Source organism: Chiloscyllium plagiosum, unplaced genomic scaffold (genome assembly GCF_037043375.1).
Source record: "Chiloscyllium plagiosum isolate Xiang-an unplaced genomic scaffold, Cpla_swu_hap1 HiC_scaffold_17, whole genome shotgun sequence".
NCBI classification, from domain to species: domain Eukaryota; kingdom Metazoa; phylum Chordata; class Chondrichthyes; order Orectolobiformes; family Hemiscylliidae; genus Chiloscyllium; species Chiloscyllium plagiosum.
Genome location: NW_028270155.1, coordinates 46,588,028 through 46,603,815, shown reverse-complemented (window position 1 = coordinate 46,603,815; position 15,788 = coordinate 46,588,028). Strand labels below are relative to the sequence as shown.

General features: G+C 40.5%; 1 protein-coding gene across 1 annotated transcript in view; it reads right to left on the bottom strand.

Moving 5' to 3' along the window:
* Nucleotides 1–15,542, bottom strand: part of cyld (cylindromatosis (turban tumor syndrome)) — a 66,691-nt gene extending 51,149 nt beyond the window's left edge. The window contains exons 1-3 of the mRNA XM_043706967.2: nt 15,390–15,542; nt 11,555–12,221; nt 3,637–3,936 (exon numbers count right to left, since the gene is read on the bottom strand). Of these exons, the coding sequence (XP_043562902.2) occupies nt 3,637–3,936; nt 11,555–12,058 (804 nt within the window). The 5' untranslated portion in view covers nt 12,059–12,221; nt 15,390–15,542. The remainder of the gene's footprint in view (nt 1–3,636; nt 3,937–11,554; nt 12,222–15,389) is intronic.
* Between the last annotated feature and the right edge of the window lie 246 nt (nt 15,543–15,788).

Sequence of the window (15,788 nt, the reverse complement as noted above, 5' to 3'; positions counted from 1 at the left end):
TTGAAGAAGGTTCTTTGGCAACTTTCTGCAGCCTGTTGTAGATGGCACACATTGCTAATATTGTATATTTATGGTGGAGGGAATAAATGTCTAAGATGATGAATGGGGCCAAACAAACAAGCTGATCTTTCCTGGATGGCGTTGTGCTTCTTGAATGTTGTTGGAAATGTAGAATCTTAGAAACCCTACAGTGTGGAAGAAGGCTAATTGGCCCATCGAATCCATACCAACCCTCTGCAAAGCGTCCTATGCCCATATTCTATCACTGTAACTCTGCATTCCTTGTGGCTAATATACCTAGCCTGCACATCCCTGCACACTATGGGCAGTTCAGCATGGACAATCCATCTGACCATCTTTAGATATGGGAGGAAACCCGAGCACCAAGAGGAAACCCATGCTGGGAGAATATCTGTGTGGGGTTTGCACAGAAGCCCAAAGCTGGAATCGAATAGTGGTGCTGTGAGTCGGCAATGCTAACCACTGAGTTATCATGTTGCCCTAAACTGTTCTCGGTTTGTCTCTTAATTCTCACAACTTTCAGTGCATTCCCCTCCTCTATCACTCCCTCACTAACATTCAAAGACTGGGCTTAGTGAAGTGGGAGTGGAGGTGTTATACAGAAGGAAAAAAAGTGCTGATTGAGTGACTCGTGGTTCAGTAATGGATTCAGCATTGCTTCAATTGAACTGAATCAAATCAAATTCAGCAACTCAATGCAAAGTAGTGAAAAATGCTGATAATATCAAACTGTAAACGACATGGAATTGAAAGAGGTGGCTCAAAAATTGGCGAATAAGTTGGACAAGCTATTTAAATAGGCAGACTAATGGCAAATAAAGTTCAATACATGCAAGTATAAAATGAACACGATGGAAAATTGAGTGACATGGATTGTGAATGATTCTGATATAATAAAGGACAAACCTAGGAATCCTGGGTGATTTGTCAATAAACAAGTCTACCAATCCATAGTAGCACACAAATCAGATATGAACTGCAATGTTAAAAACAATATAATACATATCACAGGAGGCAATAATCAAGCTTTACAGTACTGTACACTAGTCAGACTGCAACATGAATTTGCACCTAACTATGGCCGCCAAGCTGAAGCTCTGCAGGGCACTACAGAGTTATGAGGTTTATCCTGATAGAGTTATCGGGAAGTGCTGGAGAGACTTGGACTTTTCAGTTTAGAAAGGAAGCATCTGAGAATGCATAATAGTGAAAGTAAATCAATGGATTCTTTTAAAAAATAATGAGATGTCAGAATTGGAAATGGGCAGTCTTTACCATCCTTCTGGATAGACGATCTAGTCATTAAAAAAAACTTTTATTTGCCTACAAGTAGACAATTTATAAAATCTAATACTCACATTTACGATCTCTCAAGTTATCAAACTATTTGTTAGAAGACCAGCAAACCAAGTTTTTCAGTTAAAGAGTTACACCAAACATCTTAACGCTTAACATCTCAAAAATATCTTATTTTAGATTTAATTTAAGTTGCATCAAGAGGAACAAGAAAGTGGATGGTAACAATTTGTTTTCTTTCCACAAGATTAAAAGGGCTTGATTTACACCCAGGGCTCCTTACACTATCTCCAAATATGCCTATACCATGGCAAAGATACAATAAATTTGGGTGGCACGGTGGCTCAGTGGTTAGCACTGCTGCCTCACAGTGCCAGGGACCTGGGTTCAATTCCCACCTCAGGCAACTGTCTGTGCGGAGTTTGCACATTCTCCCAGTGTCTGCGTGGGTTTCCTCCGGGTGCTCCGGTTTCCTCCCACAGTCCAAAGGTTAGGTGAATTAGCCGTTCTAAATTGCCTGGAGGTGTTAGTCAGGGGAATGGGTCTGGGTGGGTTGCTCCTCGGAGGGTCGGTGCGGACTGGTTGGGCCGAAGGACCTGTTTTCACACTGTAGGGAATCTAATCTAATCTAAATCATTGTTGTCATAGATGGAATGCAACGCTTTGTATATACCGTGCATCACTGATATACTTGAGGGCAAACGAAGACAAGTTAAAAGTTTATTGGATGTTGGCATCCATTTGTTGAAAGGATCAAAGCGAGAAGAGATATTTATTAATGGAGAACTTTAACATAAATGCTTACCTCATTAGAGGTGTTCCTCAAAAAAAAAGAAATATAGTATGTTTTCTCTGCAGAAGCTTGAGCAGAGTTGTGAAACAGCGAACTGCTCTTCACTTCCAACCGTTTATTCCGATACAATTCATTTCTACTAACAACCCTTGAGCCCTCAGACAAGTGAGTTTATGAATGGGCTCATTTGATAACATGGTTAAGTTCTTCTAGCTGAACAGTGGAGTGCTTCACAATTGGTGGCTGATCTCTATGTATCCAATGCTTCTAACATGAGATCACTCATCAGCAATCAGGAGCAAGGGAACCCAACTATTCTTCCTTTTTCATTGTGCAGGGCATGCTGAAGTCATTTGTTCTGATCTGTAACATTTGCTAATACCTTCTGAACACTGGAGAAAGGGACAGAACCTATGACAGACTGACTCTAACAGTACATTTGCATGCTTGTAAGATAGTCAGCATGATCAAGCACTAAATTCAAATATACACCATTATATTTTCCTCCCTGAAACAAGCAGCAGCAAAAATTTTAACAAAGAAGGAAAAGAGGAAGCATGCACACGACCCTCTTGCATACAAAACGTTGTGTTTAGTTGGATTCTCCCTTTTTCTTCACAGTTCCCATTTTCTTTGGGACATTCCTTCAAATTTATCTTCCCATCCAAACTGGTATTTTAAAATACTTCAAGAAACTTCAGTGAATATACACTGAAGTGCTACCACAAGACCATAAACAGCTTTCAAAGAGCAGGGAAGGAAAAAGGTTTTTAAAAATAATTTGTTGCATTGGTCAACATAGAATGCTTACAGTTGGCACCAGGCCATTTGGCCCATTGGATCCATAGCGATCCTCTGAAAACCCACTCCCCTTCCCTATCCCTGCATTTTCCATGGCTAATCTACCTCGTCTGCATATCTCTGGACTGAGAAAACCCACACAGACACAGGGAGATGAGGCCTGAAGGGTTACCGGACCCAAAACTTTAACTCTGATTTCTCTTCACAGATGCTGCCAGACCTGCTGAGTTTTACCAACAATTTCCTTTTTTGTCTTGACTTCCAGCATCTACAGTTCTTTGTTTTTTTTTAAATTGAGAGAAATACAGAGTTCAAAAGGATCCTACATCCCGAATCAAAAAGAAGGAAATACTGTTGAATCCTTGAAGACTTAGCCTTGCATGAACAGCATTTAAAAATGGAATGGAAATCTGCCATCCTTACCTGGTCTAGCCTACACATGACTCCACAGCAACTCTCAACTGCCTTCTAAATGGGCTAGCAAGCTACTCAGTTCAAACATAATTGGGGATGGACAATAAATGCTGACTTTGCCAACGACACCCAGTTATCATGAACAAATTTTTAAAAACGTTAAATTGATGCACCATTCGGCTCACCGGTTCCTAAAATTCAAAAACATTAGTTTATGTTCACCCTCAGAAACAGGCTACAACTAATTGTAAATATAGCAAAGTATGTTCCACAGCAGAGACATAAAATGATAATCACTTATAAAAACTCACCATATCAACACCTAGAAAATAGCCATAGTCTTCTTTTCCTGACAGCAGGCCACAGAATACGACTGTTCCATACACAACTTCATCGTCAATCATGGTAGACACCCTCGAGTTAATTTCTATGGCAGACTTGTCACTATACAAAAACATTTCAGTATTGCCAGATTTGAGATCAGTGTCATCTTCCTCTTCAACAAGTTCTAGTTTGTCAAAAGGAACAAAAACTCCACAATCATCATCGCAGCGAAAGAGTTGCTTTCCTTTGTACGAGCCATCTGTATAGCCTTGACCCCTGCCTTCTTCCTGTTAAATAAGAGACATTAATGAGATAGGCTCCAACAGCAAGTAAATGGAGAACCAAAGCTGTTATATTAAAGAAACTGTTATCCATAAACAAATTACAATGATCCTGCTATAATAGGATGTACAGTGGCCTATAATTAAAACATTGAGGGAAAACAGTTGCTTGATTCAGTGTCACAATGTGAGAAAATAATTCTGCATTCCAAACAAGAGACTGCCCACCGTGATAAAAAATAATCAACACGTTCCAGGCATTGATGATGACTTTTAAAGCCAAGTGAGCTCACTTGGGAATGTCAGTTTTTACAACTTTTGACGCAACAAAAATCAACTGGTCTCTTCCCGGGGCGGCTCTCATTCATTTGAGATTAGCAGTTCAAACTTCCTTTATACCCAAGGTATTCATTTTTTTTGACAAGTTTACTGCTGACTTCTCCAAAATGGAAGGAAAGAAAGAAAATGTACCAAGTGTTTCTCAGTTCATGCGAGAGAAATGCACATGAGAAAGACAATACCCAGTTGAGATACCGCACGCATCTTAACATTACATACCTATATTTACTGGAGAGTATAATAGATTTCTGAACACAAGACATTCAGATCATTTAAAAAATATATGTAAAGACCTGAAAGTTGTAATATATGTTTCCTATTCATTCATGCATTTAGTGAAGATCCCCCAATTATGTTTTGCATTTAGCCCACAGAATATTTTAAGCAGTCCTAATATTTTGCCCTGGTTACACCTTTCAAAATGAATCTTTGAAGAGTGATCCTACATATGCAAAAAGTTCAAATATATGTCAACTACTTAGACAAGGATTTCAAAATGTACGGTAAAGATAAAGTAAAAATAGATTCTAAATTTCAAACAAGTTCACTTTTAAGGAAACGTGAAATTAGAGATTACAAATTAATTGGTGTGTAAAACGATGATATTGGGAGTCAGTAATCAGCGTAATAACCACATGCACTCTGTTCATCAGGAAATAGATCTGTGCATTGTGCTTTAAAAAAAATAGCTGTCAGAACCATTAGTTAGCTTCAGTAAAAACAAACAAGATGTGTTGCAGTAACAGAGGATCAGAATACAAATCAAGGTGAAAACAGGTTTAAGTACTGATTAGCCCACACATGGTGTGCTATATCACAATAACACAGCAAGAATAACATTGAGAAAAGAACAAAGTAACAGACAGGATAATATACGTCAATAATTTGAGGGAAAGTCCAAAGAAGCTCCTTTTAAACACTGCACAAAAACACTTCCTCGATTCTAGGGGATTTTCAAGGTCATTTGATTTATTAATCGTATTACTTCCTAGGGAAGTATACATTGGAAATCAAGGTCTGTTCTGTCTAACCATGTTATCTTGATGCTTCAAAGAATGAGATGACAGACCACCCTAAAACAGTAACTAAAAAATTCTACAATTAAAATATATGGAATTATTTTGAGAACTTAATTCATGGAATATTTATATGGTATCGGAAGAAAATTATATGTCATTGTTGTTGTGTCACCATAGTCATACCACACCAAAGGGGCTGCTCCCTTAGAGAGAAGCGACTGGTGGTGATTTAACCTGAAAGCTATCAGACCTCAGGCGAGGGAAGAGGCTGAGAAGGAGTGTACTTCGTGGTAACGTCAAACTGGTGATGGGAATTGAACCCATGCTGTTGGCATCATACACTGATCTGCAAACCAACAATCTAACAGATTAGCTAAACCGATTAATAGGAAAACTGAACTCACTATAACCAAATGCATGATGATTGAGAAAAAAAAATTAATAAGTCATGTAAACAATACCACAGAGCAAAGTCGCTAATGGTAACTTAAATAAGAGGAGAGCAATCTGCACAAAATCAAAATGTCATCAGGACAACAGCAAAAATCAGCAAATGAAAATGGATTACAGTCAGAAAGCAATGGGAGAAATGGGTCTGCCTCTGGCAAACAATATTTAATATTAGTAGACAAAAGTTTTTTTTAGGTAGTACCAATGTCAAGCATTTATGCAAAACAAGATTTGTAGAAATATAAAAATAAAGAAAACTGCAGCAGAAGTAGGCTGTTCAGCCCTTTGAGCCTGCTCAGCCAACTCAGTACTATTCCCACTTTCTCCCCCAACACCCTCTGAATCCCTTTAGCAATAAAAACTATAACTAATTCTTTCTTAATAATATTCAAAAGTTTTGACCTCAATTGCTTTCTGTTGAACTGAAGAAATTTCTGCTTATCTCAGTCGCAAATAGCCTACCCCATATCCTTAAGACTGTGACACTTGGCTCTCAAGCAAGAGAAAGACTTAGGATGTTTTAGTATGTGAACCTTTGACAAGGTTGGGTATTACAAAACTTAGGATAATTAAATACATAACCAAAAGAATTATGCCTCATTTGCATAAGAGTTTGGTTAGGCCTTGTGGAAAATGTGAGATAATTCAAAAAACTAGCATGCCTAAGTATTTAGCCCACCCAGTTTGCTGCACCATTTAAAACATTTATGGCTCATCTATTGGAGGCTTAGTCCCATTTTCATGCTACAAATCCCACTCCTATAATGGTCAAGAACTTTGCAGATCAAAAACAGTGTAACTTAAGTGTTGAATATATTCAATGACTCTCAGGAGGAGGGAATTCCAAAGGCTAACAATGCTTTGAGAGAAGTGATTCCTCTGCATTATTTGTAAACTGCATCCCCTAGATCCAGATTCCATGGGGAGAGAAGAGGTTGTCACCATCTTCCCAGCATCTATACAATCAAATTCCTCAGAATCGAATGTGTTTTAATAACATTACTTCATCCATATTCCAATGAGTACACCCAACTTGCTCAATGTTTCCACATAACTAAACCTAGTTATCTCAGGAATTCAGCTCGTGAACTTTCTCTGAACTCCTTTCAATGCACGTTTGTCCCTTATCAAGTATATACACTCATACACGGTACTCTCGGCGCAATCTCACCAATGCCATCTACAGTGAGAAGGTTTCCCTACCTTTATACTTCATCCCTCTTGCAATAAAAAGAGGAACATTGCCTGCTGTATCTTTCTTCTTGACCTTTTTACATACATGTATAGGGACACTCCAATAGCTCTGCAGAGCAGCATTCCACAGTTTTTCTCTGTTTAAGTATTATTCTGCTCTCCCTACAAAAGTGGACAAACTATTTCCTATATTATACTCCATATGCCAAATTTTAGCCTATTTAATCTGGTAAATCCCCATTGCACACTCTCTACAGCAAAAGCATCCTTCCTCAGCTGAGGAGACCAAATTCGCACACAACATTCCAGGTTTGGCCTCACCAATGACATGTATAATTGCAGCAAGATATTCTTGTTCCTGTACTCAAATCCTCTTGCTACGAAGGCCAGCAAACAGTTTGCCTTCTCTACAGTCTGCTGCATCTACACACTGACTTTCAACGACTGGGGCACAAGGATACCCAAGACTTGTTGAACATCCCTTTTTGATTTACAGCCAAATATTAATCTGCCTTCCTACTTTTGCAACCAAAGTGGATAACCTCATATTCTTCATCTAAATTATGCTACACTTACCATGTAATTGCTTCACACTATCCAAATCACACAGCAACATCTATGTATTCTCCTCTCAGTGCATCCTTCCACTCAGTTTTGTCTCATCTGCAAATTGAGATATTACATTTAATTCCCACATCTAAAACATTAATGTTACTATGAATAGCTGGGATCCTCTTGCTGTATACTCCACAAGTCACTGCCTGCCATGCAAAAAGACCACTTATTCCTACTTTTGTTTCCTGTTTGCAAATCAACTATCTATCTTGATATTCTACTCCCAACCACGTGCTTTAATTTTATGCATTATTCTCATGTGGGACTTTGTCAATAACCTCCCAAAACTCCAAATAAGCCATTCTAGTAGTTACATTCATAAGGAATTCCAATAGATTTGTTAAGCATAACTTCCCTTTTTAATAAACCATACCAACCGTGTCGGATTCTACCACTGTTTTCTATGTGCTTTGCTATATAATCCTTGATAAACTGAAGTATCTTTCCCACTACTGGCATCAGACTCACTGGTCTATAATTCCCTATTTTCTTTTCATCACCCTTACGTAGTGGGGTTACATTAGCTATCCTCCAATCTGCAGGAACTGTTTCAAACTCTAAAGAATCTTGGAAGATGACCACCAACATACCCAGTAATTGCTCTGGGATATAGCTTATCAGACCCTGGCAATTTCAGCCTTCAATCTCACCAATTTCTCCAACACTATTTCTCTACTAACATAGATCTAAATGGTCTTGGTACTTTAAAAAAATTCATTGACAGAATGTGGGCATCACTGACCAGGCCAGCATTTATTGCCTATCCTTAATCGCTCAGAGGGCAGTCAAGTGTCAACCACATTGCTGTGGGTCTGGAGTTACATTTAGGCCAGACCAAATAAGGATGGCTGTTACCTTCCCTAAAAGACATTAGTGAACCAGATAGATTTTTCTCACAATTGACAGTGGTTATTAGACTGAGATCCAGACTTTTATTGAATTCAAACAGGAGTCCACAGAATATGACCCAGATCTCTGGATTAACAGTGTACTGATAATACCACAAGGACATCAATCTCCCAAAATTAAGTCCATACCATGGCCAGGATGGATTCCAAAGTTTTCACAAAGGCAGAAGTTAGGCTAACTAGCTTATCATTTCCTGTCTCTCTGCTTTCTTGAAGTGTTACATTTGCAATTTTTTTCAATCCTTTCCAGAATAGAGGACATTTTGAAAGATTATAATCAATGTGTCCATAATTTCTGCAGCTACTTCCTTTACGACACTGTGGCCAGTTTTGACCCACTTATTGTGAATAATGTAGAAATCTTTGAAGAGGTACAGAGAAAGAATACCAAACTGACACCCAGTTTAAAGATCCATAATTCCCAAAACAGAAATTAAAATGTGATTTTTATTTTACTCTTTAAATAATATCAGTAAAAAATTCTGACAATCAACATTTCATGTGAATCAGACACTGACCAACCTGCTTTCTATTTCCAGCATTTTCTGTTTTTAGTTTATACTAGATATTGGCACCGGATTTTGACCCCATCTGGCCTCCACTCTCTATTTTTCAAGTTTATTTATTCCCCATTTCCTTTCAACTTTGCCCCTCAATTTGTAAAACCACTAAAGGCTGCAGCAACATTTTATAAAATGGTGACTGGTTTGTGGCTGTGTTACCAACATCTGAAAATACTCCTACATAATTGTCAGCTGACTAAACAGGCAGACATACTATGCTAAAATACAGCAAAAATATGAACATAGGAAGTGAAGACATTTGCTGTCAACAATCCTCAATCTGAAATGCTGCTATTGATACAAGATCTATTGTTTTGTGTTGTTCTATGCTCCTAAGTCAGAACATATGAGAGGTATACAGCAGAAAAATATAGTTTTTCACAATACAGCAATATAGATTGTAAGGTGTGCTGGAATTAAGAATCAAGCAAATTAAAAATGCCTGAACTTGTGATGATACTATAGTTTTAAAAGGTGTATTTTGCCCTGTTTTGAACAGGTGTCGAACTATCTATTTGGTTCCAATAAAGTAAACAGCTTATGAGGCCTTGAGGTTTCATTTAAAAGTTGGAACAATAAAAGCAGCCTGCAAGGGTGGAGTCAAACTCTCCCAAAGCCAGGATATTTAACTTTTGTTTGTCCGTAGCTGTTGCTGAGATCTTGAATCTGGATGTGGAAGTTACAGTATGTCTCTGTCTCTTAGTTAAACCATCTATTATTCTCTTAAATGTTCCAATAGAGTCAATTATCCAACTCCTTTCTTTTGTTGTATTTTAACTCTAACGTATGAATAAAGAGGTTTTTTGATTCAAATCTGGTAGTTTGACCAATCGATTTTCATCCAGATCGCAATGCCCAATTCTTGCCTTTAAAAGAAGAAAATGTTATGGTCTAGGATATCATCTTAATATATTTTGAGGGTTTGGTCCTGTCCATAACACTCTCAATGTTCTTATGGTTATTTTTAATTCACAAATGAGATGAATGTATTTGACATGAAAATTATGTAGGTCAAGTACTTCATTTAAAAAAATAATCAAAAAACCTTCAATTATCAATTGTGGATCTTAGCAGGACTTATACACTTAATGGTAAGGTCCTAGGGAGTATTGCTGAACAAAGAGACCTTGGAGCCTAGGTTCATTGCTCCTTGAAAGTGGAGTGACAGATAGGATAATGAAGAAGTCATTTGGTATGCTTTCCTTTATTGGTCAGAGTATTGAGTAGAGGAGGGGGGGGGGGGGGGGGGGAGGGCAATTTGCAGCTGTACAGAACATTGGTTAGGCCACTTTTGGAATATTGCATGTAATTCTGGTCTCCTTCCTATCGGAAGCATGCTGTGAAACTTGAAAGCGTTCGGAACTGATTGACAGGGATATTTCCAGGGTTGGAGGATTTGAGCTATAGGGAGTGGTTGAATAGGCGAGGGCTGTTTTCTCTGGAGCAGAGGCTGAGGGGTGACCTTATAGAGGTTTATAAAATCATGAGGAGCATGAATAGGATAAACAGACAAAGTCTCTTCCCTGGTGTGGGGGAGTCCAGAACTAGAGGGCATAAAGTTTAGAGCGAGAGGGGAAAAATACAAAAGAGACCTAATGGCAACGGTTTCATGCAAAGGGTGGTACATGTATGGAATATGCTGCCAAAGGAAGTGGAGGAGGCTAGTACAATAGCAACAGGAAAAAAAAAGACATCTGGATGGATATATGAATAGGAAGGGTTTGGAGGGATTTGGGCCGGGTCCTGGCAGGTGAGACTAAATTGGGTGGGCTATCTGGTCGGCATGGACAAGTTGGACTAAAGGGTCAGTTTCTGTGCTGTACATCTCTATGACTCTATACTTGGCCCTCATAGCAAAATCAACCTTCTGACATGTCAGTATGCTCACCAAATTATGATTATAGCCATCATGACACATCATCTTACATAATATTACTGTTATTTCTTCCAAAACTGAAGACAAAGAGGGCCACAAAAAGACTGAGTGGGGTGGGGGGTGGGCTGAGTGCAGATAGAGAACACCAGACAGGGTAAATGAAAGAGAGAAGGCGAGCACGCGCACGAGAGAGAGTAGGTAAGCACACGCGAGAGTGTAAGTACAAAAACAAACAAGAGATCTTCAAAACAGCCATGAGTTAAAAATGACAAGACGCCCACCAAGTAGAACTTGTAACAAATGACAGCTATCTCAAAAGAAAACACTAGCTTCAATTTATTTGAAGAAAAGACTTGAGTAGTTCACTACATTCTTAATTTCCTCCATTCAGGATTATTTCTGATGGGTGCTGAACACCAACCATCAGCATATTCCATTGGACTACACAGAACAAAAACAAACTGTTAGCTTTTTTCAGAGCAGGTATGCAGGATAGTTTTTTTAAATACAGAAGAGGAGTCAGTTTAAGTATTGTGGATTCTAAATTACTGAATACTTTAATTAAAGGGGAAAGATAAAGCTCTTGCCCCCCTCCATTTTATATTCTACAATCATTTATCTTACTAAACAGAAGAAACAGAAAATAATTCAAGTACTTACCAGTAATTCCACTCCAAAACACAATTCACATAGCAACTTGTTCTGTAACAACGATCCCTTGAATCGTATAATACCAGGCAGTTTTTCTCCTCCAGCCCTCAGCTGAACTTTAACGTTTGAATTGTAATCGATTTGGAGTGCTTCCTGCAGTTTTGGCTTGTTTTTGGACAGAGCATGCCTCTCCTCAGGGGTTGAAACAGCAAAAAGTAGTTCAGCCACTCTTCCCTCAATTTCTTGCAAATCTTTTTCTTCAACATGTATGATGTTATATGGCTGTTCTAAGCATTGCACAGTAACAACCCCTCTTTTATTATTGTTACTATGAATGTTTGGTAGTTGAGGACCACGATCCTGAAGCATTAATATGCTGCCTCTTACTAGTCTTAATGGCATTTGAGTATGTTTATTAATTGCATTACACTCTTGAGCAACCAAATAATACTTAGGTTCATCCCGAAGCATCACGCTGGATTTCTCTTTGTTCCATGTAGCAGAATTCAACATGATGTAGGTTTTATCTCAAAACGTGATTATTGTATCTCAAAAGTTAACTTATTGTTATCACTGTATAGGCCATGAAAGACATCTACTTTCCATTCTGCTGAACATAATTAATAAATTTTGCAGGTAAAGAGCAGTTGTCACTGGATCATTGTAAACTGGATATCTGGAAAGGGAAATAAGAGTATTTTAATAATATTCCAACTATTTTATGACATTTTTGTTTTGACAAAATACAAAAGAAAGGATGAATCATATATACAACTTATTAAGCAAAAATTTAATTACATTTGTTTTAAGTGTAATCTACAGGCAAATATTCCCTTCAGTTATAGTATGAATAATCGAGAGGTCTGGAATAATGATTCCAAAACAATTTAAATACTATCGTGCCAGCTGAAGGAATATACATTTAGTTAATGCAGAGCCTCAGCCCTGACACCCCATGAAAAATTGAGGGCGCTCAGGGGTGCAGTTGACTTCCAGACAGAGACCGCTCTGTCCAGAACCTGACATTGACACCCTTTCGTACCCGAGGAGAAAGTGAGGTCTGCAGATGCTGGAGATCAAAGTTGAAACTTTATTGCTGGAACAGCACAGCAGGTCAGGCAGCATCCAGGGAACAGGAGATTCGACGTTTCGGGCACAGGCCCTTCGTACCCCACAATCTCAGCTGTCTCAAAACTCCATGTCTTTCAGAAGGGCATGGTGGCATTCACAAATGGATTGCTGCTGCATACTCTCCACTTCCTCACATTTGTCCACCAGTCAGACACATCTTGGTGTAATGTTTTAGCCTCTGGCAGCTGAGATTCCCAGTGGAAAGACTCCATAAAGGGGCTCTTCTGTTTTCCATAAGTGTGGCGCTGGAAAAGCACAGCAAGTTAGGAGCAACCGAGGAGCAGGAGAGTCGATGTTTCGGGCGTAGGCCCTGCATCAGGAATGTGAAACGGGAAGGGGACTGAGAGATAACTAGGATGGTGGGGATGGAGCTGGGGTTGGGGGGGGGGGGGGGGGGGGGCATGGGAGGAATTAGTTGGGAACGCAATAGGTGGGCATAGGTGGAGGGTACTAGTGATAGATTGGTTGGGAGACTGGAGTGGATAGGTGGGAAGGAAGACAGACAGGCAGGACTGGTCATGGGGGCAGTTCCAAGTTGTAGGGTTGGATCTGGAATGAGGTGGGGGGGAGGGGAGATTTGGAAGTTTCCCAAACCCACAACCAACTACCATTCAGAAGAACAAGGACAATTTATACATCAGAACAAAATAACATGCAAGTTTTCCTCTAAGACACCCACCATACAGTCTTGGAAATATATCAGCATTGTTTGATCAAGATTCTGGAACATCCTCCCTAACAACATTATGGGAGCACTTATACCAAATGAAGGCAGCTCACCACTTACTTATCCACTGCAATCAGGAATGGCATTAAATGCTGTCCCAGCCAGCAGAGCCCATATTCCATGAATTTATAACCAAAACTGTTGAATAGAACTGATATTTGTGCCTAGTTAAATAAGTGCATTTACAAAAATGCTTTGAGGCAGAACTCCAACATTATAGTTGAAGTCAATTAAATAGTCAAGTGTAAATCATACTGAAGATCTGTCTATAAGATACTGAAAACACTGTACCCTTGGACAGTAAGAACACTCATTCTGCTGCAGCTATAACAGCAGCTTCAGACAGAAATTCAAGCACAATACTCAATCAAATTCCTGAATGCCAACTTAGAATAAGGGAGAATGTTTTTGTTAAATCTATTGAAAATGTCCTCTGGTGTTAATTAACTCGCAATCCAGTTTTTTAGGTGGAGTAGAGGTACTGTGTAAAATACTGATGGAAAATTCTGCAGATGTTGATTGCAATGAGCAAGTGGTGAAGAGACAGTTTCGCAGGAGGAATGGATAAGGGAGGGGAGAGGAAGGCGTGGAGGTATCCTTCAGGAGGTGATGTAAATGGCAGCGAATGATCCTTTAAATGCAAAGGCCAGTGGGATGGAAAGTGAAGATGGGGGAAATCCCTATTGTTGCTCCGACAGAGAGAGGGGAAAATCTGAGGGCAAAAGTGTCAAGCACCGCAGGGGGAATTTATGGTTGATGGAAAAGGAAGAGATGTCAGAAGCCCCCTCTCATAACAGAGCAACTGAAAGAATAGCTGGTGTTCTTAAATGAAGCAGGGTGCGAGGAAGTATAGTCCAGGCAACTATAGCAGTCAGTGGGTTGGTAAAGACATTAGTTTTGCCATTCTGTTCTAAAGGAGCATCATATTGGAACTAAATATTAACCTGATTTCTTTTGCTGTTTTGGGTCCAGCAGTCAAAAGCAGAAGGGCAGTGTGAACTGGCTGCTCCTCGACTCTCATTAGCACTCCCACTACCTAAGGTTTCAACAGTATCATAACCTCCCAACTCCCAGCTGTGGCTTATCTTTACACCTCACAATACTCCATCTGGTCATTCTGGAAAGAATGACAATATAATTCCAAGCAAGATGGTGGGTGGCTTAAAGGAAAATTAAGGTGATGGTGTTCCTTTGCACATGCTCCCTTGTCCAGGTGGTACAGAGCTGTTGAGGGAGGTTTGGTGAGTTGCTACATTGCAAGTTCTGCATATTAAACACTGCTGCCATTCTGCACAACTAGTGGTGGAGGGAATGAATGCGTGAGGTGGTTAGTGCAACATGGAAATCTGCCAGGGTTGTCCTCTGCAAGACTAACCCCTCAGGATGAAAAGATCACCTCTTGGAGAAGTAATTTTTTTTAAAAGGCAACGTTTCCTCGAGTGACTCAGTACGTAAATGCACCATGTGCTTCAGTGCTTCCTGCTTCAAAGCAAAGTTTCCAATCTACAGCGAAAACTAGCTCAACCAGTGCCAGGAATGCACAGAATGGTTTCAGTATATCCAAGCTGAAGACTGGAAAATAATAGGGAGATGTTCCTCCGCCCACCCCTCCGTTTCGTGTTACTATCGGATTCTGACAGCGTCAACCTCAGCCCTGAAGCCCCAACAGCCAGGGATGGTCTCCGCGTTCCCGCAGGGAGGCAACCCGCATCTTCAACTGCGGTAATGGAAAAGAATATATTTACATATAACCATCAGGAAGACCGGGCGTCGGGTGTCCAGCGGCACAAATCACGACTTGGGTCGAGGTGATCGTCGTCAGCAGCAGCAGCCGCCCCGGGGCCAGCTCCTCTGACACTGCAGCTGCCAGGGGAGACCCTTGTCACTGACGGGACGGGAGGCCGGGCATGGCCTGGTCGGGCCAGGGACCCCCTTCCCCCCACTCGCCGGCCCATCTCAGTCACACACACACAGTCTTTCACTTACAGAGCCGGCGGTCCTCTGCTCTGCCTTTCAGGACTTGGCGACAGGACAACGAATCGAAGCGGATCCCAGATTTTAACGGAAACAACAGCAACCCGGAGCCGATGTAAATAAAAGAACATTCCCGAGCGCACCTCACCGCGCGACAACACAGCCCGCGCCAAGTCCCGCCCCCTTCCCCCGTGATCAACCGGCGCGGGCCTCCAGCTGCTATTGGCCGAACCGCCATCCCACGACCGTCCAATCGGGAACAGGCCCTGTCTACACTCCCCATCCATGGTTGGTTAGTAGAAGTGGCAATCATTGACGTCTACACGCATCCGCGGCTTGGTTTTCTGACGGGTGGGGGGGTGGGGGGGCAGGGACTGGGCATGCGCACAGTGCGGTCCGGCTGCCGGGGAG